The sequence below is a fragment of the Anopheles ziemanni genome, chromosome X (genome assembly GCF_943734765.1).
Source record: "Anopheles ziemanni chromosome X, idAnoZiCoDA_A2_x.2, whole genome shotgun sequence".
In the NCBI taxonomy this organism is placed as follows: domain Eukaryota; kingdom Metazoa; phylum Arthropoda; class Insecta; order Diptera; family Culicidae; genus Anopheles; species Anopheles ziemanni.
In genome coordinates this window covers 1,536,913-1,562,720 of record NC_080707.1, presented here as the reverse complement: position 1 = coordinate 1,562,720, position 25,808 = coordinate 1,536,913, and the positions used below count along the sequence as shown (strand labels likewise).

At 43.2% G+C, this 25,808-nt stretch overlaps 3 protein-coding genes across 3 annotated transcripts in view; 1 reads left to right on the top strand and 2 right to left on the bottom strand.

Annotated features, from left to right (window-relative positions):
* Nucleotides 1–110: 110 nt before the first annotated feature.
* LOC131290400 (mitochondrial protein C2orf69 homolog) lies at nt 111–7,012 on the bottom strand. The gene is made up of 5 exons (XM_058319554.1): nt 6,426–7,012; nt 1,933–2,283; nt 1,614–1,846; nt 1,405–1,546; nt 111–1,314 (listed from the first exon to the last, which is right to left on the bottom strand). The coding sequence occupies exons 2-5, from the start codon at nt 2,245–2,247 to the stop codon at nt 565–567; spliced, it is 1,440 nt and encodes a 479-aa protein (XP_058175537.1). The 5' UTR covers nt 2,248–2,283; nt 6,426–7,012; the 3' UTR covers nt 111–564.
* LOC131290401 (TWiK family of potassium channels protein 18) lies at nt 3,264–4,298 on the top strand. The gene has a single exon (XM_058319556.1). The coding sequence runs from the start codon at nt 3,264–3,266 to the stop codon at nt 4,296–4,298; it is 1,035 nt and encodes a 344-aa protein (XP_058175539.1).
* Nucleotides 7,013–12,858: 5,846 nt separating the features above from the next.
* Nucleotides 12,859–25,808, bottom strand: part of LOC131290464 (FMR1-interacting protein NUFIP2-like) — a 14,103-nt gene continuing 1,153 nt past the window's right edge. The window contains exon 2 of the mRNA XM_058319612.1: nt 12,859–13,250. Coding sequence (XP_058175595.1) covers nt 12,859–13,250 — 392 coding nt within the window. The remainder of the gene's footprint in view (nt 13,251–25,808) is intronic.

Below are 25,808 nucleotides of genomic sequence, written 5' to 3'. Positions count from 1 at the left end.
AGCTGAGTAAAACGGTGTCCCTGCCAAACTGTTACGGAAAGATTACAAATTAAAACCCGGCTGTACGTCACATTCACACGCTGGTATAAGTTGTGTTAACCGTTTCACAGCAATGCCTGAGTGGTGGCTCGTTCACAAGCAATTTTTTAAAGATACTTCCTAAAAATGGGATTGCTTCATTCTTGTTTCAGGTACTGTCTATGCGAATTGCTGATGATTGCTAATGATTGCTGAGTTTTAAAAGTTAATTAAAACGAGATGCGCGGTTTAGGGGTTGGGGTCACCCCTAATGCGAATGCTCGGTAGATCTTACGGATAAATTACTTCTCTAGATAGTAGTACGTGTTCGATGACAAATCGTAGTTTTAAAATACTTAAATGTACAAAAAGATACGCGATAGAGTTAGGGAATGCACGGTACAATCTAACATGGCAATCGTCACTTGAATGATGTAAGTATTGCGTGTTCGGGACCATCGACTACATCGTCGTCGTTGTCGTCGTCGTCGTCGTCGCTCCCTAAATGAATACCGAAATAAGTTGCATGTAGTCGCGATCTGATTGTCAGTTGTCATGCATGTCGGCATCGTGCTCGATCTCCTGCAGCGCGGACTCCGACGGCGGTGCATCGTCGCCGGCCTCCTCCGTCTCCATCGCGTCCTTGTGCAGCGCTGACTCGTCCGGCGCGTACTCCCTGTTATCGGTGACGTCCGGCGCCGCGTCCGACCGGTAGGCGCCGGGCGCGGTGTGCTGAACAATCGGTTGCTGTGATGTTTGGTGCAGCTGCTGGGTGAAGATGTTCATCTGATGCTGCCGAAATCGGTTGAGCACGTCGAAGTGCGTGTACAGGTTGGTCGAGTTGGCCTCGCTCGGATACAGGTGGCGGTCGAACGACGCCCCGAGTCGCTTCAGCAGGTCGGTGAACGCTTTCTCCTCCTTCCGGATCCACGGACGGTGGTCGTCCTGTATCTGATATGGTGTCACGTGCACGTGCACGTTAATGCACAACCGACAGAGCGTCTCTAGCAGGCTTCGCGACGTGATCCAGGTGTTCTTGCCACCGCCATGGCCACCGTCCAGCCAGTACATGTCGGTAATGCGGGACACCAGGCGCATCATCGTGCTATCGTCGGGCGTTAGCGTTTTATAGTAGTGAAACTCGTAGATGAACTGGTTCAGCACGACGCAGCCTTTGCTGAAGCCGATCAGCTTGAGACTAGCTTTATCTAGGTTAAGATTTTCGCGCCACCACAGCAAATCCGTCAAGTCACTCTCATTCGTCGAATCGCCGCCAGCGGAATCGTAGATATCGCTCTGGAATGAACGAATGAAATTTGTAAACATGTTTCTTACGGTATCCATCACCAGTGATATTAACGAAACCCTGGTAAGTAAATCACGCACCTGTAATAAATCGACATTGTTCGACTGCTTGCAGGACATATCGCTGGCGAGCGATTTCGAGCTGGAGGCGGCTAGCAGCTTGTGGAGAAATTCCTGATCCAGAATCGGCTTGGTCAGCTTTTTGGTCAGGTTGATCAGAAGCCTAAAACGAAGCAAGTGAAGCGTTAGCAACATCGGCGAAACAGGCGACCGCCCCCCTCCCGACTTACTCTTCCAGGTGCTGCAGCGAAAAGTGCATCGGCGTGTGGTCGGGTATACCGGCGTTGTTACCACGCACGAAGTTGTCAAAGCAGCTGAACGTGCTGTACTCCATCCGCATCGGACGCACGACGATGATGTGCGATTGCGGAAACGATTCCCGCAGCAGTAACGCCGTGTTCTCGAGGTTCCACTTGATGTAGTTCTTGTTGTCCCGGTTCGATTCCATCTTCTCCGGAATGTCCTACGCGTTGTGGCACGGTTGATGGGGAGATCGAGGGTATTAGGTTGCTTTTTGGCTGGAAACAGTCGCATCGCTCATTCGCTTACCTGTACATCGCCTCCGAAATAAATTATTGCGCTACATTTGTCCTTCTGCGGATTGGTGCGCAGCAGCGGCGGACAGTAGATAATACTATTCGTGCGGTTCTGGTACCCCTTCACCCCGTTTATCCGGCACGGGTTACCCTTGCTGGTGTCGACCGGTGCTCCAGCGGCGGTGGCCAGTTGTTGTGGTTGCTGCTGCTGCTGCTGCGGCTGCGGCTGAAACTGTGCGATGGACGGGCCCGTGTCGCCGTCGGTGTCCTTACCGGCAAGGGACGTGGTTGCGGTCGCCGGTGGCTCGTTGCAGCGAATGTTACTCATATTTGCGTGCTGCGTCGATTCAACATCAACCGTCCGCTATAGGTGTAAGAAGATGGAATGATAGGGGTGAGAAGGTGATTGTATTGGAATTCTGGAGCTCGCATGTTTTGATCACCAAACAAAAATGCCACATTCCCAAGCCCCAAACGCTTGGGATGATCTCGCGCGTCATCCAATACGGCAATCGAATGCCGGCAAACGACAAAGGGCACCACCAAGGGGTGTCCATTATCGTAAAGCACGTAAGAATGCGCGATCGGGTGGAAACCTTCCTCTCCTTCCTTCGCCATCGCCCGCCGTCGTCATCTTCGAGCTAGAGTAAGCAGAGAGTCCCAGAGCCGGAGCAGTGGAGGCGCAGGGTTTGCTGGCTGCTGGCCACGGGAAAGTTTAAAATTAGTTCTTGTTTGCGTCTAATTTTACTCGCACGGCGAGCACTAGAGAGAGAGCGCGGATCGCATCCAATCGAACTCGCGGCGAGCGCCAAACCACACCATGCGTGGAACCAGTATTCGACACCAGCCGAGCTGAACACCCCATCAACCCGTGGTCGTCGTCGTCGTCGTCGTCGTTGGCCAGTGTCAGTGAGCTCCATCCAACACGATCAACCGGATTCGTTCGAGTGCTGGACACTGCTCCTGGGCCAGCCTTCCGCAGTGTTCGTCCCTTTTGTGACCCACAATCAAAAAGCAGGAGGCGAAGATCCAGCGAGAAGGAAAACAGGAAAAACCTCCTCCTTCGGCCAACCATTGTTTGTGTGCGTGTGTGTGTGTGTTTGTTTTGCGCAGCAGCGGGCAGCGGACCGCGGTGTGTGTGTGTAGTGTTTATTTCGCACTGAGTTAGGAAGTTTTTCCTTTTCCACTGGGTGGTGTGATTTTCTTTTTCTGATTCGGATCGCCTGTCGGTCATCGCAGTCGGTTCCCGGAGTGATACACGGAGTTGCGGAGTTGAAGGTTGTTAGTTAGTGTTTGTTGCTGTGGCTGGTGGGTGGGTGGGAGGAGTTGTGAAGTCCGCAAACTATGATCCGGCAACGCTCGTCGGTGCGGAGCCGCGGCTCCTCGTCGACGACGATCAGCGATCCGCGCGAGCGGATGAAGGACTGCTGCCGCAAGTTCGTGGCGTTCATGTGCACACAGGTCGGCGTGGGGGGGTTGATCGTGGCGTACGCGCTGATCGGCGCCGCCAGCTTCGTGAAGATCGAGGGCCGGGAGCCGAACCCGCTGATGGAGCACGTGAACGCGCTGCAGCGGAACTGCGCCGCCGAGCTGTGGAACGTGACCGAGCAGCTGAACCTGTTCAACAGCTCGATGTGGTACTATGAGGCGGACCTGGTGCTGAAGCGCCACCAGGATGAGCTGGCCGACGCGATCCGGCGCGGCTACGACTACCACTCGCCGGAGAAGATGTGGAGCTACTCGGCGGCGCTGATGTTCTGCCTTGCCGTCTTCACGATGATCGGCTACGGCAACCTGGTGCCGCGTACGCCGTGGGGCAAAGGCGCCACCGTCATCTACGCCACGTTCGGCATCCCGCTCTACATCCTGTACTTCATGAACATGGGCAAGGTGCTGGCGTCGACGTTCAAGTGGATCTACACCTGGCTGCACGAGTGCAGCCACCGGAGCGACGAGGAGCTGGCGCTCGAGGACGGCTCTGGGCTGGCGGGGCCCCGCAAGCGCATCATCGTGCCGTCCACCGCCTGCCTCTGGGTGATCACCATCTACATTGCGACCGGCACGGTCATGTTCGCCGAGTGGGAGAAGTGGTCCTACCTCGACTCGGCCTACTTCTGCGTGACCAGCCTGTGCAAGATCGGCATCGGCGATCTCGTGCCCGGCACCGGCGAGGAGGAGACCAAAACCAGCAAGCTGGTCATCAACTTCATCTACATGCTGCTCGGCATGGGCCTGGTCGCTATGTGCTACATCCTGATGCGGGAGGAGGTGCGCATCAAACTGCAGGAGATCAAGGAGGACACGCGCCTCTGCATGGAGGACCTGAGCGCCAAGTTCGCCAAATGCTGCGGCACCAAGGATTCGCAGTACTACGACTGACCAGCGGAGGTCTATTCGAGTGTCTATACTTTAGGCTTTTTTTTTCGCGCGACGTCGTGCATTTACAACGCCACACACTAGTTACCAATTCCAGTCACCGGTGAGACTGCTCGTAGGGTGTCTTTATTAAACCACACGCACACGCAACTTTGTATTAGTATTTATTACACTATCGGTTTATCATTTAAAGCCAAAACGAAACGAAACCAAAAACAACCAAAACCGAATAAGAAGAGGAACAATTCACAAACGAGTTGTAAAGAGTTCAAAATAAAACCCAAAATGACAAACATTGCAGTTCGAAAGCGTACAATGAGCGTACATGTAACGCTACAGCTATCATGAAACAATAGCAAAGAAAAACTTTGCGTCACACAGGAAGGCGTAAGGACGAAGCGCCAATCTGTGGCAAAAGAAAAAAAAACATCCGGATAATTCGAACCACAGACCGCATTCGTTAGCACCAATTAGTTCGTAAGGCCTTGTGGAGTCTTAATCATTTAAAACGTAGGAAAATCATGAAGCTTGGAACATCTATAGAGGTTGTTGTTTTCTTTTTTACTATAGATAATTTAAGATTATCAATCCTTGAACAAAATATTATAGTACTTTTTTCGAGAATGCTTTCTTTACATTATTTTACGAACGATAATCCGAACCTGTAGCGACCGGTTTGTACTGTACTGTGTTTTGTTAACATGTTGGATTAAAGTAGTTCAAAGTAACATTTCTAAGCATCATAAAGTCGTTCATCATACATTTCAATCAACATCAATCAATCTACCAGTGTACATTTGAAAGTGAACTTTTCATCTCCATTCCGATCGTCGTTTCTAAAAACTATCTTTACATTTAAAGTGTATCGAAATCTTAAGGTAAATGCAATCATGGGCGGGCATTGGCATATATTATGTCGAATTATTACTCAATCAACCAAAACCAAGTACTAAAGTTGCAGTTACGCAGTAATAAAACAAGCACATTAGCTACTGCGATTAATTAAACCAACGAATGGGTGTTTTTAGAAGAATGTTTCGTCGATATTTAATTTGTATGTGACCATCATATGGCACGAATGCCAGATGATTCACAGGAACGGCAGCTTTTCTTTTTTGTATGATGCTCCGTCAAACAGGCGATTGCTCAGTCAATTAACGAATACTTCAATAATCTCGTTGGACTCCCGTTATTGAAATGTTTTTTTTCTATCGTAACCGATTATGCTGCCTTCGTTTGAACAGATGAATAATTGGAAAGATTCGCTTTAAAGCGTTTCTTGCCTCGGTTTACCGTCGAGTTAATAAAGGCAAATTTTTGTTTTGTGAAGAACGTTTGCTAAAAGAAAAATATGTTATTGTAGTCAAAGCTTCGTAAAGTATTTTCTTCAAACTTTATACGATTTCCTGATCGGGAAGATTAATGATCGAACCTATTCCTATCATGTGATGGTGAAACGATTCCTGAAAGCAAAATGGCAGAGTGTTAAGCAACTGGACTGTCCAACTGTCGTTACACGGCGCAAAAAGGCGCGCACTGAAAATCAGCGAGAAGATTTCAGCATTTATGTTGTTTATGTAAGTGACGAAACAAAACAAAAAAGGGTAAGTATTGTGAAGAGCTACCCACGGGTTTTTTAAAACTCTTTTGCGTCTTGTTAAAATGTTTGCTAAAAAAACAAGCCCAGCATAGTTTTGACAATTTTGTTGTTAGCTGCTGAAACACGAAACAAAGAGGGTGGATAGAAAAAGAAAAGCACAACAACCAACCGCACGCAATTCCGTGACAACCGGAGTGGAGTCGCGAGCCCAGCCAAACAACAAGACAACTTTATGGGTCAACAGTCGCGGGATTTTCCTTCTGCTTCTACTTCTTCGCCGCAAGCGAATACATGATCCGGCGGGTGATAAACTACACGCGCTTGGAGCATGGGGTGAGGTGAGGGAAAATCTCACCTCAACAGGAAACGTTCTGGGGGTAAGGAAAGCATTCAAGAAAATCACAAGGATGTACGCTGTATGTGCGCATGTGTGCGTGTGTGTGTATGCAAGAGGCCGGAAAGAGGTGGGAAAGGTAAACATTGTCGACCATATTCTATGTTGGCGCACAATTGTCGGTGCTAAAACTTACGGGATAAATTTGTATTGATGCGGTTGGCCTACTGCGCTCGGTTGATAGATGCGCAGCGTTCAGGTTGTTTCGCGGCGATTCGCAAGAATGGTAAAACGGTTGATACCTTTCTCCTATGCGGGGTTCCCTCCTCGGCAGGATGGCGCTAATGGTCCATTGTGGCCCGAGCGGCAAATCCGGCAGATTTCATAATGTACGCGCGGAACCGTGTTGTGTGTATGTGCGTGCTCGTGCGTGTCCTTACTCTTTGCACCGCGTATTACACCGATGGCACTACACCCACGCCAGCGAGATATGCATCTTCGTGCGGAAGAAGATGAAGATGCCCAGCAGCTCCGGTCGCCGCGCTGCCGTCGAACCGCCGCCGCAAGCGTCGGACGGAACAAATCACTGCCTTCCTATTAATAACTGCAACCGCACCGTTGCCACTCGCCCGAAAACCGAACACAAATTCTACGGTAAACACAATGTTTGACGACCGAGCACCAAATCTAGCAACCGACGCCCAAGCACACACGACCAGGCGCTCTCCCGGACTCTAGGCGAAAACCCAAACACCGGAGGGAACGTGCATCAAAACGCGTTCGAAAGCGTTCTGTTGTGTGTTTTTTTCTCCTTTCCCACTATTCTCGCCTTCGCTTGTATACACAGTTTTCAGCAGGGTTGCCAAATTGAGCAACGAAACGTCAAAACCCGTTGCCGAAGGATCGCCGTACCGCATGCGTTTATACTGCGCATTAAGGCGCTCCACGGAACTGGGACACACCGGGAACGTTTCGAAATACGAAAACGGACCGTTTGTGGGAGTTTGTAGTTTGAAAATAATTCACCCTCGCTGACAACAACCATTTCCATGGATTTTCGACGCCGCTCAACTGAATGTTGCTTACAAATGGATTCGATGTAGACGAACGTTGCTGGACCTCCTCTTCAGCAATAACGTTCAGTTTTAGTCGACAACGCCGCCTCAGTTAATTAGAAATATACACTGTTTGGTCGAACTCAAAATGTTGAGGCTTTCGGATGAAAAACTATGAAAAGCTATAAGGATCGCCATGAGTTGTAAAAGCAGCTACGTTAACAAATAACAATGTACAATTTTACCACATGAAATCAACAGAAAACTTAAATAGCTGGATTTGTTATTGCAATAGAATAGATAGGCATTTATTGTTTAACATATCGTTCAATACGTTACCTTGATACATAAGCATCCTTAAATTCCGATCCGATTTGAATCATATCATACAAGTTGTACCTCTGTGTGTAATATTATCATGTCTTAGGTTAGTCGGTAAAGGTTTTATGTTACTTTACACCGTTTCAAATTTACCCTTCATCCTTCCTCCTCGGTGTTTGCCCGGGGTTCGGTAAAGAAAATACCCAGTGAGTGTGGTACCGGATGGATTTGGATTTGTTTCAGTTTTTTTTATTTTACACTTTTTTCCTTGATGAAAAAGGATGGCCTCGATATCATTTCATTTGTTTTCCAAATCTAGCGTATTTTTCGTTTAATTCTAAGAAATATATAGGACTATTCTTGTTTTCCATGCGAAAACATCCAGAAAAGATAATTGATTATCTAAGGAACCCAGTAGATGCCTAATAGAATAGTAAGCATATCATTGTTAGACTATGTTTATTAAAATTGAAAGATTGTGTGTTCCACTCCAATCGTATAATTTGCCTGCTGAAGACAATCGTACAGCATTTATTTTGCAGTTGTTTCCCTTTTCTGTTTTTTTTTGCAATAAAAACTACAAACGCTCATTACCTTGCTCGTAATATTAATAATATGCCTTCTGCTGTGTTGTAAAAATTCTATGTCATGTTTTTGTTTTCAATTTCTACTGATGCTTAAATTATTACTTTCTCAAACAAATGTTTCATTTATCATAATAAAACTTCTTATTTCAATTGTTATTCATATTAATAACGTCTATAGGTTCTTTTACATGTTTATATCGGCTTCTGGTTTTATTTTACACAAGTACTTGATTTCTTTTGCTGTTTTGATTGTATACATAAATTGATTATATTAAATACGATCAAATCTTTGCAATGTTATATTCTTTTTTGTTTTATTTTTAGTTTAAAATTCATCTTACTTTTAAGTGCATGCAAAAAGGTTATGAGATTAAAAAAACTTTATGTCTGTCCATTTTGATCATGCATATTTTTATTGGCTTTACTGTCATACTATCGTGGATAATGTATTTGTTGATTTTTTCGTGTGTTTCGTTTCTCAATATGTCAATATGTTTTTAGGAATGGCATTGCGTACGTTACGATATATTCTTCCAGAAAGGGCTTCAAATTGCTGCGTTTGATTAGCTTGTTTCATGATTTTAAAACCGAGCCTTAGCTTCCGTTTGATGTGTTTGCAATGGTTGCGAATTATTTACAACTCGTTTGAAAATATATCCGTGCTTCGATCGTGTGGGTGTCTCAAAACGGATTGCTGGTGTAAGAAACTTTCTCGGCTAAAGTCGTTAACCGACTGAAATAACATGAAATTCGATCAAATAGAGTAAGCAGCTTCTTTGGGCTACCCAACAATCCAAATCAACTTTCGAACGAAACGCGCACACACGCTCACACACACACACACAAGCTTCAAACCTTGGTAGCTAAACTGCTTCTTACTCTAGATTAATACGTTGAAATCATTTGAAACTGTCTGGTAACTAGGTTTACGTATAACGTATATTTTCCTCTCCGGTGTTTAGAAATGATCAGCGTAGAAGAATGGCTAGAATGGTGTGGGTTTTGAGGAGAACGAGTTTTACTTAGCACGACGCGTACAGCGTAAAGTATAGGTTCCTTACCGGAAGCAAACACCGGAAAAGATTTTTTCATCAGCGTCATTATGCGCTTTAGTAATGTTTAGCAAAAAACTAACTTTCGCTTGGAGTGTATGGCAGAACTTAGAATATATACATGCTGGTTTGTTTTTGTTTATACACACTATATTCATTTTCAGACTTATATTGTTTTGTCTTGCGTTTTTTTTTGTTCCCTTATGACATTCGTTGCGCGAGGTTTTCCTTTTCACGTGGTATTTATTTCTAAATTTCTGCTTTTCTCTCTGCTTCAGCACCGTACTGTTGGCATCAACGAATTTCCCAGCTTCAATTTCGCATGTTAGTCGTTTCACAGAACTTTGATGATTCGTATTGTTGATGAGAGAACCGTTTAGCGACGGCGGGTAAGGGACCGTATATCCTTGCCGTGCGATTCCTCACAAATTTACAAGGTTGGGTTTCATTTTTTTTTATTTTGAACAAACATTGGTTACGAGAGAGAGCCGCGGCCCAATGCGAGCGGGCACGCGACGACTTGTTAATTAGATTTGAGCTTCCATAGGATTATATATTTCTTCTGTTTATTATGTTCAAAGCCAAATATGTTTCTACTAGCACAATGAACGAGTGGTAGGCGACTGGGCCTGGGCCAACTGAAGGAAACGAAACGAACGAAACGCAAAACAGGGTGAACCGAAAGGGAGTGGAGAACCGGCGCGAAAACAGACAACTGTACTCTTGCCTTTCAAATTTTTGTGCAGATGAGATTCAATCCATAATCGTGAGGAGGACATTTCAGCTGCTTTCCTTCGTAACTCAGCTGTTTTTGTTGCTCTCGAAATTAAACTGTACTTAAACTGTACTAAAGAATATGACTTAAGACTTAGTATGCACCCGTTCTTGTTATTTCTTAAGCTCTTCTCATAGAAGATACTGCCATTTATTGCAGTCCTGTATTGCTGTGTGCCGATATGTCTCTTACGAAAGGCGCAAGACAGAAGCACTAGTTAGTGAATTCCATCCGGCCCGCATTGCTATATAAAATGTCAACTGTTGAGCATCGAGGGACGTCCCGATAGAAGTCACTATCATAAACGCCCTTTTTTCATTAAATCCTTTTTTTCAAATCACTATTGGTGGGGATTTTGCTTGCAAAGCAACTGTTCTGTTCTGAAACAATAAATCTGTAGATATTTCCTTTAGTTTTTCAGTGAACATAAGATGGAGTGATGTTGCACTATGGCTTTAAAATTAACTTTTCGTGTGTTTACATAGCCTAGGAGAGCATTCCCTTTAAAAAAATATATAAAATAAAAAAAGACATAAAAACGAATGTTTACAGCGTCTATTGCGGAGTATTGATTTTAGTACTTCGCTGGCCAGCGACTAAAATGTGCACTCGGTGTTTGACTACTGACTATTTACGAAGCTAATCGGTAGGCAAAACTTATCCTTGAGCCTTTGACTTTTATAATATATGCCTGGAATTGTGCAGCTTTCTTTTCAGTTAGTCAATATGGCACCGTATGGAAGGAGAATTGGGTACAGTCGCAATGCAACTGAACGTAAATTTTTGTTTTCAAACCGAGTGGCTACCAGAGGAACTAAACCTGAGAAAGATTAACCTGTCTTGGTTTGGTTTTCGTAAATACCTGCTGCGATCATGCCTTCCCCATTACGAGTTTACTAGACTTTTTCTCTTTGCGTACGTGACCGTTCGGACTTGGGTTAGGATTTGAATATAGCTCCCATAAACCTATCAATGTTGAATAAATGATTAGCCAAATGTGCGTACCCTGGGTCACTCTCACTCCAGCGACTTCAATCAATCTTTTAATTAATAACCGTTGGTGTGTCGAACTTTTACTCAACGTTTGAAAATACGTAAACATACTAGCACGTACAAGAGAGCATCGGGACGTCGTACCCCTGGTATTCCAAATTGCAGGAGCCCTATCTTCTGGCCGTTTCTCAGCTGATAAGACCAAACTGCATTTTAACAATCAGTGTTTATTCTGATTCTGACGTACAAATGCTTATTATCATTCCCCGCCCTAGCTATATTCTCATATACCGAACTATTGAAGAAAACAACGTATTTGAATCTGCACGATAACCATATTTCAACCGCTGCTTGTTATTGACACCGCAGTTGCCAATATTAAAGTTTTAATTGAATCAGCAGCAACGTTTGGCATTTGCCAGCAGCCAGGAAGATTCAATACTAAAACACTCCACCAAGACAAAGCACACTTGTGATGTGTTTATTGTCACCAAGCGAATTGGGAACAGTTCGGAACGTGTCCCCTCATGGAATACTGAACTTGAACTGCGTGTAGTCAGTGTGGCACACGTTGTGTTTAACCTAGGGACGTTTTCTGCTGAAACATTACAGCATGTTTAACTGGACAGCAGAACAGCCCAGATACAATGGAAATTGGATGCTCACTTCAAGCTGGTTTATTTTGTTTTGTGCGAGAACCGAGCACACAGGCTTGCAGTTCAATTAATTCTACAGTGAGGCATCTTGCAACAGATGCTGTAGCAACCGAGTGGCGTTAATGATTGTTTGCCTTTTTGTTGGACAATAATTCGAGATGGGGCAAAGTCGATCCTTTGAGATCATTCACGGGCTGCGTACGCATAGTTACATATAAGCAAATAAAGTGAAACATGGCGATCCACTTAAATGCGACCTTTCACGCAACGCACCAACACCCGTCCGGCCGGTTTTGGGGCGAGTGTAACAAATGTGCCAACGTGAAGTACTATTACCCTCTGCAGGATCGGTGATGAGAGGCGAGAGATGGGGGTTGCTTGGTTCAGGGTCCTCGTAAGGGACAGGTATGGCACTCAACATCCCCAAAGGATTTCCAAAAGTAGTCAGTAATAGAAGGAGCAATAAAAGGAAGGTCTTTAAAGGAGCCAAAGAGAAAGAAGAAGGTAGTAAGAGAGACAGAGACGAAGTGCTAACAATGGATGAAAGGGTGAAAGGGGGAGAGAAGTGTTGGAGAGATTGAAAGAGATAGAGAAAGAGAGAGAGAGAGAGAGATAGAGAGATGGGGGAGGCAAGAGTAGAAAAAAGGAAGGATCAACAGAAGGACACAAGGCCCAACTAAAAATAGTAAGAAAGAGACTCAAGAACCCTATCGTAAAGATAAGAAGAGCAGAAAAAAAAGAAAAGAAAGAAAAAACTGGTCACTAGCAAAGAGAAGAAAGAAAGAAGAGAAGAGTAAGTGAAAAAGAGAAGGAGATAGTGAGAGTGTGAGAGAGAGAGAAAGACAAAGAAAAAAGAAAGAAAATACGGAACCTACACCGGGTGGTTTCGAAGGTGTAAATGGCGAAGTTACTCACGGACGATCAAAATTACACCGTGTGCACCGGTGGCACACCACGGAAAGCGCACACACAGCACTCCCACAAATACACACACGCATAGGCACACCCGGACGTGCACGTCCGGACTACAGTGGCCATGTAACAGCGGCATTAGCCGGGTAACGCGGTTATCCGCAATCGGAGAACCGGATTGTACGTGTGTTCGAGTGTGTGTGGGCTTGTGAGGGTGGGTGTGCAGAGCAAGGGTGCGCGCCGGAAGCTGCACCGAAGAGCCGAAGGTGACCGGCGCCTTACATCGGCAGCTTGCAGTTCGGGGGATTGCTAAACTTGGGCGCGTTCAACCGATCGGCATGCTTGATCCTGAGGTGCGATCGGAGGGTATCGATTCGACTGTAGGACGCCGGACAGTACGGGCAAAGGGAACGCTGGGGCGTGTGCGAATGGAAGTGGTGCCATCTGTTGGTGACCTCTTTGCCGCACGAACGGCAGCGCCAGGCAGTGCCGGGCTCCCTCGACGGCGTGAACATGTTATGGTAGGACATCTGATGGTGCAGCTGATAATGCGTGTGGTGCGGAAGATCGTTACCATCGGGCGATGAGACAAGACTGGATGGTAGGATACTGCTGGTGTGACGTGATAAGTGATGTTCGTACCGACTGCCTCCTCCACATCCCCCCGGCCCTGCAACCGACATAGAAAGGAACAGAGAACACACCGATGGGCAACAACGTCATTGGCAGAAGGCCCCCAGGGAGGTATGGAAGAAAAAAGGGGGGGTTGAAAAGGGGTCTGGTTTTCTTGGGCTTATACTAATATTTATTGTGTTTTTGCGTAAGGATAAGCAAAGGAGAGAATAAACAAAACAGACAACAAAATGTGCGAATAAGTAGCGAGAAGTAGTTAGTAATAGTAGTAAAAGGTCCTACAAATCGTATCAAGTCACAAGTAGTTAACGTCCTAGCAGAAGGGTTCGTGTTTTGTGGGTCCATTTGGCATTAGAAAGTGTACGCTGGCACAAACCGGATGTTCAACCTGGATGTACTGTTTTCGATTGGTTTCAACAACAAAACAAAACACAACGTTCAACGTAGAGATGTAGCATGATGGGGTAATAGAGGGGAAACCAGGCCAGCCAGGATGGACATTGGAGGCACATGAAAACATACCAAACAAACCGAGGGACGGAAGGGTTTGGGGTTGTGATGGGAAACTACAAATAAACGAGTTAATACCACAATGCCTCGAACACTTTCGATGAGAATCATCACACCGAGTGTGTCCCAATTGTAGAACGCAAAAGGATACTTTCTCAACCAATACACCGTCTCTAAATGATCTAACTAGCGGATGAAACCAGTATCTACGTTAAATTGGGAAACGATCTTGGGTAGTGTATGGTAGGTGGGAATGGCCAGGAGTTCAGGCGAGGTACTATACTTTTAGGTCGTTTTAGATACGTTTTAGATACCTTTACTTTACTTTTCTTAATGTTAGCTTAAAATAAGATTCTTACATTACTTTGAAAATGTACTTTTGTAAGTAGCATATCAACTCATCATAACAGACTAGAAACTATTGTATACATGACGACTTAACATATATTACTATTCACGAGATTTTTTACTATTCGCAATATTATTGACTTCGCATTAATTCGCTTAGAGACTGGAAAAGGATATCCCATTATTTTCTCTTTCTCTCTCGGGATAAAAGAATGGAATCATCGTCGTCGTTAAACTAACTGACCGATTGGTAGGGGAATGGTTTTGTGAAAATAACCGTTAAATACTTATAAGAATAACAAAGAGGAAATAGTTTTTAAATTTTGCTGTTCAGTCGCTTGTCTCGTCCGGAAGGAAGGTACTTATGTAATCGTGCACAGCAGAAAATGAAACGCAAAACAGCAAATCAATCAAACAAAAATCCATACATGACAAGGATGTGAAGATGGTTCAAATGCTGCGGGTAAATGAATACGGAAGGAATGACAGTAACAAATGGAGGTAACTAACCAAACCCTGGGTAGCAAAGACATATAACTACATATCGTAAAAAGAATACATAGACCTCCTACATTTGTTTGGAGAAAGTAAAACGAAACTCGGTACAGACAAGTATCAACAAACAAACGATAGGAGCAGTTTACTGTGAAGAGATGAGGAGTGGATGGAGTGAAATGCAAAACGAAAGATGAATGGTAGTACTAACGGGTAGTATAAGCTCAACAAAATGTAGCGCAATACAGGTAATACTGGGACTGATAAACATATACTGGTAAGAGAAAGATATCCTAGTCAACGAAAGTGAGGGGAAATGGTATGAGTAATAGAAAAAGAAGTTAGAAGACGTTCAAAGATCAATGGAAAAGAAACAGTTAAAATAGAAAGAGATGGAGATAGATATAGAGATAGTAATAGCGATAGAGATAGAGATACAGATAGGGTAGGGATAGAGATAGCGATAGAGATAGAGGTAAAGAGATAAAAAGATAGAGACAGAGACAGAGAGAGATATAGATAGAGATAGAGATAGTGTTAGAGATAGAGAAAGAGATAGCGATAGACATAGAAGTAGAGACAGAAGCAGCGATAGAGATAGAGGTAACGATAGACATAGAGATAGAGATAGAGAAATAGCGAAAAGAGAGAGAAAGAGAGAAAAGACAGAGAGTGAGAGACAAAGCCAAATGCAAGAAATGTATTTGATCATTTAGATTAAAAAATGAAAGTAATTGTTTTTGGTTTCAAAACCTAACAAAAACTTTGAACATTTGCTTTCCCTTGATGGTTTCTGGTGTTCTATACAAGATCAACAAGAACAACAAACGTGTTTTCCACAGCTTTCGTAGCGGGATTGCAAAATAAAGAATCCTTCCGCAAAGGGTTGTTGTTGCCACGGAATCGGAACCTGGTATTACGCCAGGTAGAAATATAATCACCCTTTGCGCTGTTAACTGCATGACAGCGTCTAGCGCCAGAGGGAAATTTTAGTGTAGCGTAGTCGGTACAACATTTTCCGATCAACCTTTTCTCACACATCCTGGATCCCAGGTAAGAACTGAAACACATAATATGTTTGACTATGTATGACTGCTCAAGAACGTAAATGAAGCTTAAATATAGGAATCGGTCTGCCCTCTCCCCAGTTAAGGTACGATGCGCAACGATCTATGAAACAATTGATGGAAGCAGCTACGTACCCAGTTCGACTGATAAGAGCTTCGGGAGGCTTTGGACTGTTGTTTTAAAGGGTTTAAGACAAAATTAACAATGGCTGCAGGGCCTACGGGGTTTTTCAAATAGAGGTGTGTTTCTTCACTCGAGCTTCAAAAAGTAAGTTGGGGTGGACCAGCAGTATGCTACAGATAATTACAAACAGTGGGTCGAAGGTTGCTACCATAGTTAACGTTCGAGAAGGTGCGTGCGGTTCGGCCTTTGGCGGCGCAAACTGTCCCAAAGTGAACTGACTGATCGCACTCGAGCGCACCTGAGCATCACACACCTTGCGCTGTGCGCTCAGCAATCGCTTGTGAATCGATGCCACCATATTCACACATTCAGCTCGGGATGCTTGGAGCGGCAGTGCATAAGCAACGTATCGCTGCGTGTGTAAACCGCGGTGCATAGGCTGCAGGCGTATTTGCCGGGAAAATGCACGTAGTAATGATTGCGCACGTTGCACACAACCTTCCCGCACAGTAGGCACCGTTTTCGCTCGTCCAGGGAGTTCACCTTCTCGAATATCTGCGCAATACGATAGGTCTTCAGCTCTGGAAGTGTAACAGGATTAGGGCAGCAGGAGGAAAGAGAGAGAGAGAGAGAGAAAGAGAGAGAGAAGATAGAAAGAGATGACTGACACTCTCACACACAATGAAGTGACTTTAAAACAAATAAGAGCGATTTTTTCTGAAAAGTGCGTGTGTGTGAGATAAAGCGAAGAAAGAGAGGAGATACGAGAGGTAGAGATGCACAAGATGATAAAGAGAGTAAGAGAGATAAATAGAGATATAAAGAGAGGAGACGACAGAAAGAGAAAAAGCAAAAAGAGCCTGAGAAGGACGGAACGGAACATCATAGAGCATAAAAGACTGACTAGTAGAAAAAGTGGACGCGACAATGAACAAGTTAAAGTATTAGAACACAAACACAAAGAGAAGAGAACGAGAGTGAAAGTCATGTTTCAGAATGATAAGATAAAAAAAGTGGAAGGGTTAAGAGAAAAAGATTTAGTGCTATAGAGAGAGAGAGAGAGAGAGAGAGAGATACAAAGACGTAAAGGGAGTGAGAGAGAGTGAAATAGAAAGAGAGAGAAAGGGAGACAACGCGAAGGAGAATAGACCGTTCGAGAGATCATGTAAGAGGAGTAGAGTTCTGCGTGGGCCAATTCTAACCAAGTCTAGGCTAGAAAAGCTAATAATATGATAATGGTCGAACCAGGCAAGAATAACTAAGTCAAGAAATTAATTAAAGACGGGTAGAGAAGAGTTGAAAGATATAATTATAGCGGGAGCAGTAAATAGGGGAAGAGATGAGAGAGGGTAAGACAGAAAGAGAAATACAAATCGAGAAAATTGCGAAAATCGGGTAGAGTAAGAAGGACAAAGATGAAAAGAGACAGAGAGAGAGAGAGATAGATAGAGAGAGAGAGAGAGAGAGAAAGACTGGGAAAGACAGTGTAAGGGGAAAAGTCGTAGAGAACCAAAAGGTTTAACTAAAATTAAGTGAGAGCATTCAGTTCTGAGAAGATTCAAGATAAAAGGCAGGCATTTGAAAACAATACAACGTGGTTATTTAAGTAAGAATATATTTATATATATATATATATATCCTTCAAGCATGTTCAACGATGTACCATAGTAAGAGAAGATATTGAAATATAAGAAATTGCACGTTAGGTAGAAAAACCCGCAAATATGATATGAATAGTGATGTAGAAAAATGTGGTTGTAAAATTTGAAAAAAAAATCCTATGGAGCAAGAGAAAGTTTCGGTTAAATACGAAATAAATGAGCAATAAAAATGGAATAAGTATTGTCAAAAGCGACGAAAACGAGTGAAAGCTTATTGTATAGAGAGATAGAAGATGTATCTTAAAAGGCAAAAGTAGCCGGAAAAAAGATCAAATACTTATAAGGTTGTTTGCATGTGCCAGTGTTGCTTCTTTTGTTATGTGATTTTGCAATACCTGCACAATTGCTCAACATTATCAAGAAACAGTGCTGTAATATAACAAAAATGAATGTCATCCATTCCTTATATGAAAGGATGCAGAGAGCTCGCTTAAGATGTTTTTAAAAAGACAAAAAAAAAATATAAGAAAAAAGTGCAACTTTGATTGATTCTGGTAGTTTTAATGACTAGAAGTCGTACTTTTAGATCAAATCAGAAACTTGGCAGCATAAAAGGTAGCAAAAGTGTACATGAGTTTAACTAAAACGCCAACTATCTCGAAATTAGCAGGATGAGAGAAATTAACGTAATTGTAATATAAATAGAAAGAGAAGTAGAAAGAGAACAGAAAAAGAAAGACAAGAAAAGTGTAGAATAGAGAATAAAAGGAAATAGATTTTATGTGCAATTAAGGTTCAATAATAGATAATTTGAAGTTATAACTATTATATAGTTCGAACGATCGACTTCTGTTGACGAACATGTTATTTAAAGTCATACGTATAAGATTCACTGGAATAAAATTAACTATTGCTGACGATGCGTTTTAATCAAGAAACGAAACACGTTCGAACTATTTAACATCACTCGTTTTCAAGTTATATTTGTAGAATCTTCGGCTTGAACACCCGTACAAAATGGTACGTATTACATGAAACAGACTAAAAAAGAATGACTCATAAGAAACTTCACAGTAACCTTGACGGTTTACACAGTTAAAGTACCACGACTGTAAATTGTGATGTTTGAACTAATAACGCCCACATCCAACTCGAAAATGTACAAAGATCGGGGAAAACGTTCGTACGTTCTACACGAGGAGACATCGACATCTTGATACGCTTCTTAACCATAATAGACCGCTTTTGTTTAATCTTATGGAGAGCTCAAACTATCTAACGTATTCTGGGACAAGGATCGAAGAGGTGATGAGCCTTCCTGCGATATAATGTTGCTGGCAATGTCTTCAGGCGAGATACTCAGATTTGACTGAATACTTAAAGTTCACTTAGCAGATTTGACGCGCAGCACCACAACGTTAAGATTCATACGCTTTAGTTCACGTCTTTTCCGGACCAGAAAAGAACGGACTGTATACGCCATGCCCATCTTACAACCTTTGTTAGATGATATTCTTACCAGCGCTCCGTCGTCGTAATGGTAACAATGAGTGGAACACAACATCGAAATTATTCACTGCCGTACTTCACACTGTCCTAGTCAACGAGTCACTGAATTGTGCACTTAACCATCTAGGCATGGTGTTCTATGTTTACATCAGAAAATCCGCTTTTTATCCGCTTCTGAACTTAAATGAACCCACAGCAAGTAGTGGTTATATTTACCGAAATCCCGGAAACAAATCAACACCGCTTTCCTGACATCGTTAGTTAATACACGCAATCCGCTGGATCAAAAAATCAAAACACAAACAGTGAAGTAAAAAGGTACGTTATGACACTATTTAAGCTCAACCAATTTTACACATGTTTGTTCGCAACCGAGTGCAATTATACTACAATTTCTTTCTTTCCGTGATCCTTCCTTCTATCCTAAGGCTGCAGGTCTGGTTTTATATGAACTACGAGACATGTACGGTGTACTGAACAGCATAGTTGTATACAATCAGGAATGTATAATATACATGACTATGTATTATATAACGGCTTGTGTTTGTGCAGGTCCAGAAAACATAACATAAAGCTAGCCGTAACCAATAAACTATAGAAAGAGGTGATGTTTTTTTTTCTTTGCTTTGTTTTATTAAGTCTTTTAGTCATCAAATATAAATTATTTTAGTATAAATTATAACAAATAGGATTTTAGCTTTTTTTAATGCTCCGTTCAATTTTTTCCCTATTTTGCCGCTGGTTTTCTCATTTTTGTTTTCCTTTTTGTTACATTTACATCAGGTAAGATTCAATGATATTCCGCCAGAAAAGAAGAACGGAGAATAACAAGAACAATCATAAACATTAAATATAGTATAAGAATCGAACAATATTTAGAGATTAAAATTAATGTTCATCTAGCATTTGAACAAATGATCAGATTTGGGAAATTCCACTTGAATTTCGGACCACTCTCTTGTCCGTTCATTTTCCTTAATTGTTTTCTTGTCTTGTTTCTGAGTTTTAACATTTTCCCCTCCCTCTTCTACCTCGCTGAGTGGTCTTTACTTATTTTAACCGAATAATCGTAAACATAAATAGTGATTATTGCACGTATGATTTCTAATGGTAAGATACGGAGGCGATACAGTGACGAACATTGTAACGTGTTTTTAAAGTAGTTAATATAACAGGACATTGTTTATAATTCGTAGCGCAAGGCGGCACAATACGAAATGGAAAACAAAACCAAAAGAAGATATTAAAATACCATAAAGCATTTCTTTACCCAAACGCACTACACTACTTTGCAGCTGCTCCAACATTGCTAACGTCTCGTAAAACAAAACAGAAGAAGCTGCCCCACCAGCTCCTGAACAGACTGGGCCGCAATGTCACATCCATGGACACAGCTCCCACGGACACTGGTTGAGAGAGTTGACAGATCAGAGAATACTAATAGTCTGTTTATCACACTAAGTCCAACGTATTCGACCTTTCGATCTTGAATGTTCAAAAAGAATGATTGCAGTTGGTAAAACATAAACTAAAAACAGCAAAACAAAATGGGGGTTGGAAGGCTAGTGAGTTCTACACAACTGGTCAAATCATGCCGGTATCTGTTAAGCTGTTTGTTGCAGTGTGGAGCTCAAGCTCAGGTGCGTCCGAAAGGAAACGTGTCATACGAGTCGCCTCGAGCTGCTACTTTTTTCGACTTATTTAGCTTAATGAGATTGAGTTACGAACTAAGGAAACGGAAACAAAAATATCGAGAGATATTCGCTTTCTCTATTGAAAATTTGTGTAACGTCTAAATCAGTATTGTTACTCTACTCTGTAGTAACACTACATGCAGTAATGTAAATGCATGTCATCGTCATTGTAGCGACTTGGCTAACTGTTTTGGAGTCATTTTCATTGCACCGGAGAAGAATTGCCCGTTTGTAAAATGTGTGTTTTTTTTTAATCGAAAAGGTATTGTAAGTTGGCTACTTGTTGTCTTACTGTGTTTGTTCTATCATATCCATAAATGTGACAAGCTAAGACTTGTAACCAAAGTATCGGAAGGGAGCCAGTTAGCAGAGTTTTGCCCTACCGTTTGGAATATAAACTGTAACATTCAAGAACTAAGAGAAACAAAACAAAGGAAAAGATCACTTCCACTGGCGTCCGAGCGGTTTTTTGGACACGGCACTGGGGGGTTTGCATCTCGCTGCATCTGACTACACTCAGTAGAGGGATGTGTGACCCGCCGCAAAGGCACTGCACTTATATAAGAAGCAGTCAGCGCAAGGTAAGACATTTGGATAGCTTTAGCTTCTGGCGCAAACGGCCCGTTACATCAAGTAAATGTCGAAACACGCATACAGCGTTTCGCTAAATCTTGGCAAAATTTTCCTTACACGATAATGAGGTGTTAGCCTTACACGGGGGTTGTTGCTAATAAATTAAACTTATGATGAAACAAACATCGTTAAAGTAGAACATTCAGTAGAGTATTAGGTAGATATAGCCGCCCGGTCCAAAGCTCGCTTCATAGAATGCGTGTTTCCTTTTACCCGTCGCGACGTCGAGAACGAGAGTTTCGAACCGTTTCTTACTAAGATTAACATAGACTAGCGAACAGCTTACTTTGCGTGGCCCGTTTTCCCATGCGCGTATAAGACTCGCTCCTATCCAGTAAAACATAAACACATAATAATATCTACGACGTTACGTAAAAAAAAAAACATGTTTCTGCCCATCGGGAAGGAAAAATGCAGTAAACTACCAGAATTCCATCTTGTCTTTTGAGATTAAAGATAATAATAATTAAAAAAAAAAACAAGTAACAACAATTCACAACAAACTCAAAATGTAATACGGAAAAATACACAATTAGTTCGTACACTAATACAACCATTCAAAATGAGGTAGTACGTTATACATTAAGTTAATTATATACGCAATAAAGGTAAAAGTAAGGTGTTGTAAAACGTAAAACGTAAAATATTCTTCTGGCGGTAACAGATAGTTGGGAAGGGGGAGGTTTGCTAGTTTTTTTTTGTTACTTTTTTTTTTCTTTTGCGTAATAACGCAGCAATAAGTTTAACGCATACATATGTAAATATGTATAATTCAAGTAAATAAACAAAGCAGAATTTCAAAGAATCTGTAACATAAATAACATAAAATCGTGAGTTTATATTGCACATGATTAGTGTATTAAAACGCTTGCCTATGATAATTCTGCCATTTTCCTTCTTTTTTGTTACGTTTTGTGCATGAGGGCGACCAGCATAAATACTCTGCGCAATGTATACATATCTACTACATACATATACATGGCAAAGATTACTTACATACAATACCATTCAACTAAACGCATACACTCGCACACGTACACACACACACACGCACACATACATACCGGAGACACACACGCTCATACATTTAGAGGTCTATAAATCTATGCATACACATATACGACTCGGCCGGTACAGTGTACTAGCGGTTATCCCTTTGCTCCTACACCAGGTCCTTCTGCTATATCAGGCGTCTGGTGGTGAAACTGGCTTTTGCGTTGCACTAACATTACTTCTGGCCGACAAAACTTTGCTCCTACTGAGAGTACGCAAGGGACATCGGAATGCTTTTTGCGTGACTGGACACACTATGGTTGGGACACAGCTTGTTTGCACCCGCAGACGCGCACACAAATACTATTCCTCGACAAGCTACAGGCTGAGGGCCTTCCTGTTTTCACACTTCACTCCTTCTTCCCGTCTAGCGCCCGAAGCGAACGAATCATTTGTGGGACTACAAAAAACGGCAGCCAAACTCAACTTCAATCGATCGACAGAGATGTTGACTTGATCACTGCACGAAAGAGCAATTAGTTGGTGCATTCGCTTCGGCTTGCCATCACTTTTCCAACGGTTATCAATATGTTAACGGACAACAACGGGGATGTTTTGTCATTCATTTGGCTACAAGATTGCACACAGTCCGGAGGCGTTCCTACACTCAGAACCAAATAATACGAACACACAAACCTAGCTTCCATCGTTACACACGCGCTTCCGACAGGTCCTTCCGGTTCAAACCACCAGTGCACCAACCTGAATCGGACCTAACCACCGCATCTCGCATCTGCTTTATGCTTTCCTCTGCTCCATTCACTCAAATGTTATTGTTCTAGCGATAACTAGAGTAGTCCAAAGCGGTCGACCGATCCCTATGGCGTCCTCTATGAAACGAAAGACTCAGTGTTCTTCTTTAGTACACTCAGGCTCACACACGCAAACACACATACACGACAACTCATCCTAGGGCACGACAATAACACCATTAGCAGATATCAGGTATCCTTCATATTGCACTGACGTTTGGAGCATGATCGTCCACAGTTGACCGTAAAGGAATAATGGAGGAAGCGGCGACATTGTAATTTCGCGCGCATGTGTGTGTGTGTGTGTGTTTGAGTATGTGTGTGAGAGAGTGTATGTGTGCATGCATGAGTGTGTTTTAGTGAACATAGGTACTGGGGGTCTCTGTGCTGCTATATTTCCCTATCGTCCCTCCCAAACCTTTTCTATCACCAAACCGGTCGGCTTATATGTTCCACATCATACAGCCATAGCGCCCTAATTCGGGACATAATGGAACCCTCTCTTCAGAACCAAACAAACCAAAAATCTTTTGCTACTAGCGCAGCTCGAAAAACTCTTCTGCCGGGAGAGGGTAGTACGCACACTCCAGTTCCGCTTCCTGATTTGGTGGTGGAGATGTTAAGTCGTGGAGGATGAAGTGTTCTAACGATAAAGACACAGTCAGACATGCATATATAACTACAGTTGCTCATGGTATATACTGTGGGGTTTTTCTTCCTTAATACACCCGTTTCGTATAAATGGCTCCGACCCAATTATTTGCGCGTTCTGGTAAAATCCTTTTGCAAAACCTCTACTCTTCGGCAAACGAAAAACATGTACTACATGATGACTAGAGAAGATATGAAACGCTGTCAGATTGTAATAATAATATTTGTGGTTGAGCTCCTTCGTTCCTTCCCCCTCCCTCTTCCTACGGTCGACACCTTTTCCGCATAGTGGAATGCAGTGTGTGTGTGCTAAGCAGAATGTTTGTCGTTCTACCGAAAGTCAACCGAGGATCGGTTGCAACGCGCAACGCCATACAGTGCGCGTCTGTTGCACAGAGTGGAAGGTGTTGTAGGGGTATTACAGTATTAATTTACTAAAGTACTTGAGCGATTCTATTGCAAGGCAGCACCACAGAAGTAAACAGAACAGAAATATCCAGGGCTACAGGTTTTTGCAATTCATGCATTTTACTATACTAAACATTTCGTATATAGGTGTATAGCGAATACTAGGGAAAATATAATAGAAACAGAGTGTTGCAAAACTAATCTAGTCTATTCTAGGTCCACCCCGGAGACTTGCTGCGCACAGGACTCGCTAGCGGGGTTTGGGAGAGGGAAACATAATGGTTTCTATTAACGCCAAAAAGACGGCAAACACCGAACAGATAGCATAGTTCAATAATGGCCTCCAACGTGAGAGCCTGTGCGTGAGAGGTTAGCTCATTTAAGCTACAAATAGCGTAATATGGTTTGGTATAGAGATATGATATGCGGCTAGCGTTAACAATGGCTGTCGGAAACAACGAAACATAAAACCTATGGTGATATAGGTTAAGATAGTGCTACGCATCAAACTAGGATTCAACTAACTTCAACGCTGTAATGCCATTAGGTACGGGCTAATATGCTTGATACTGGTACTTGTATTACAAAAACAATCGTAACACACTGCATAGGTAGTAGTACGCCTTGCTTCTTGCTGCACGACAGTCCCGTCCGGCACTTCATGGTTCAGTACCATTTAGGGCCTTTATACCTTTGCCGGAAGGATTCGTTCTGCTGTTTTGTCTCACCACAGCGTGATGCTTTTCGTGTGTCTTACGGAGGGACGGGTATTCGCTGCCGGTGAGGTGGAAGAAACTCATGATAGGCCGCTAGTACACACGCAAAACCAAACTCGATTGGGATTCAGCTTACAATATGGGCGCAGAAGTTAACCGTCTTGAACGTAAACAGGTAGCGGATAGGATGTGGTAACAATCTAACAAACAAGTTTTTCCCCCCCGAGTGATTTGTTCACTACTAACTAGTAGAGCGAATGGCTCAGGCGGCTGGTGGTGTGGACACTCCAAAGCTTGAGCCTGCTTTAATTGAGTTTCTCCGGCGGGGGAAAAACGTCACGTCCCTATTGCACATATGTATGTCGACAAGCAAGTGACCGAGAGGTGAACGCACCTGGGCTACTCAATTCTCCACTGTTTCAGCGTATGTGAGGCGATGAACGGAAACACTGAGACTAGGAAGGGAACAAACCTGGTTACATAGAGGTTGCAAAGGACGATACCGTGGAACAAGGAATTGCAGGTACTGCAAATCCAAAAACAAAAACCGGTTGTGGTTGTCTATTGAGCTAGCTGAAACCGGTTCTGGCGGTAGGCGCAGGAAGAAGAACAATACATTTACATGGGCAGCGGGATATAAATAGGGGTTGTTGGTGGCAAGGAGGGCCGGCGCCGTCCGAGAGCTCAAGATATTGCAGCCGCTTACTCTAAGTGAATGTGACAGACGGAGTTTGCGTGCCGCGTCTCCGCGTCGTTTGCAGCCACAAAACTGTGACAGCAAGCAGTTCCCAAGTCGTCCGTACTAGTACACTTCATAGCCGCCGCTGCACTATGCTCGTGAAATGAAATACTACCCCCTAAGCGCATATGCTGCGACTGCTGCTGCTGTTGCTGTTGCTGCTCCCGGTGGAGTCTGTGCTGCTCCGGCTGATTGTGCTGCTGGTGATGTTGGTGATAGCTTTGCTTCTGGCCTAGAAGCTCTGGCGGCTCCGGTAGCCGGTGTTGCTGCTGTTGCTGGTCCAGCTGCTGCTGGT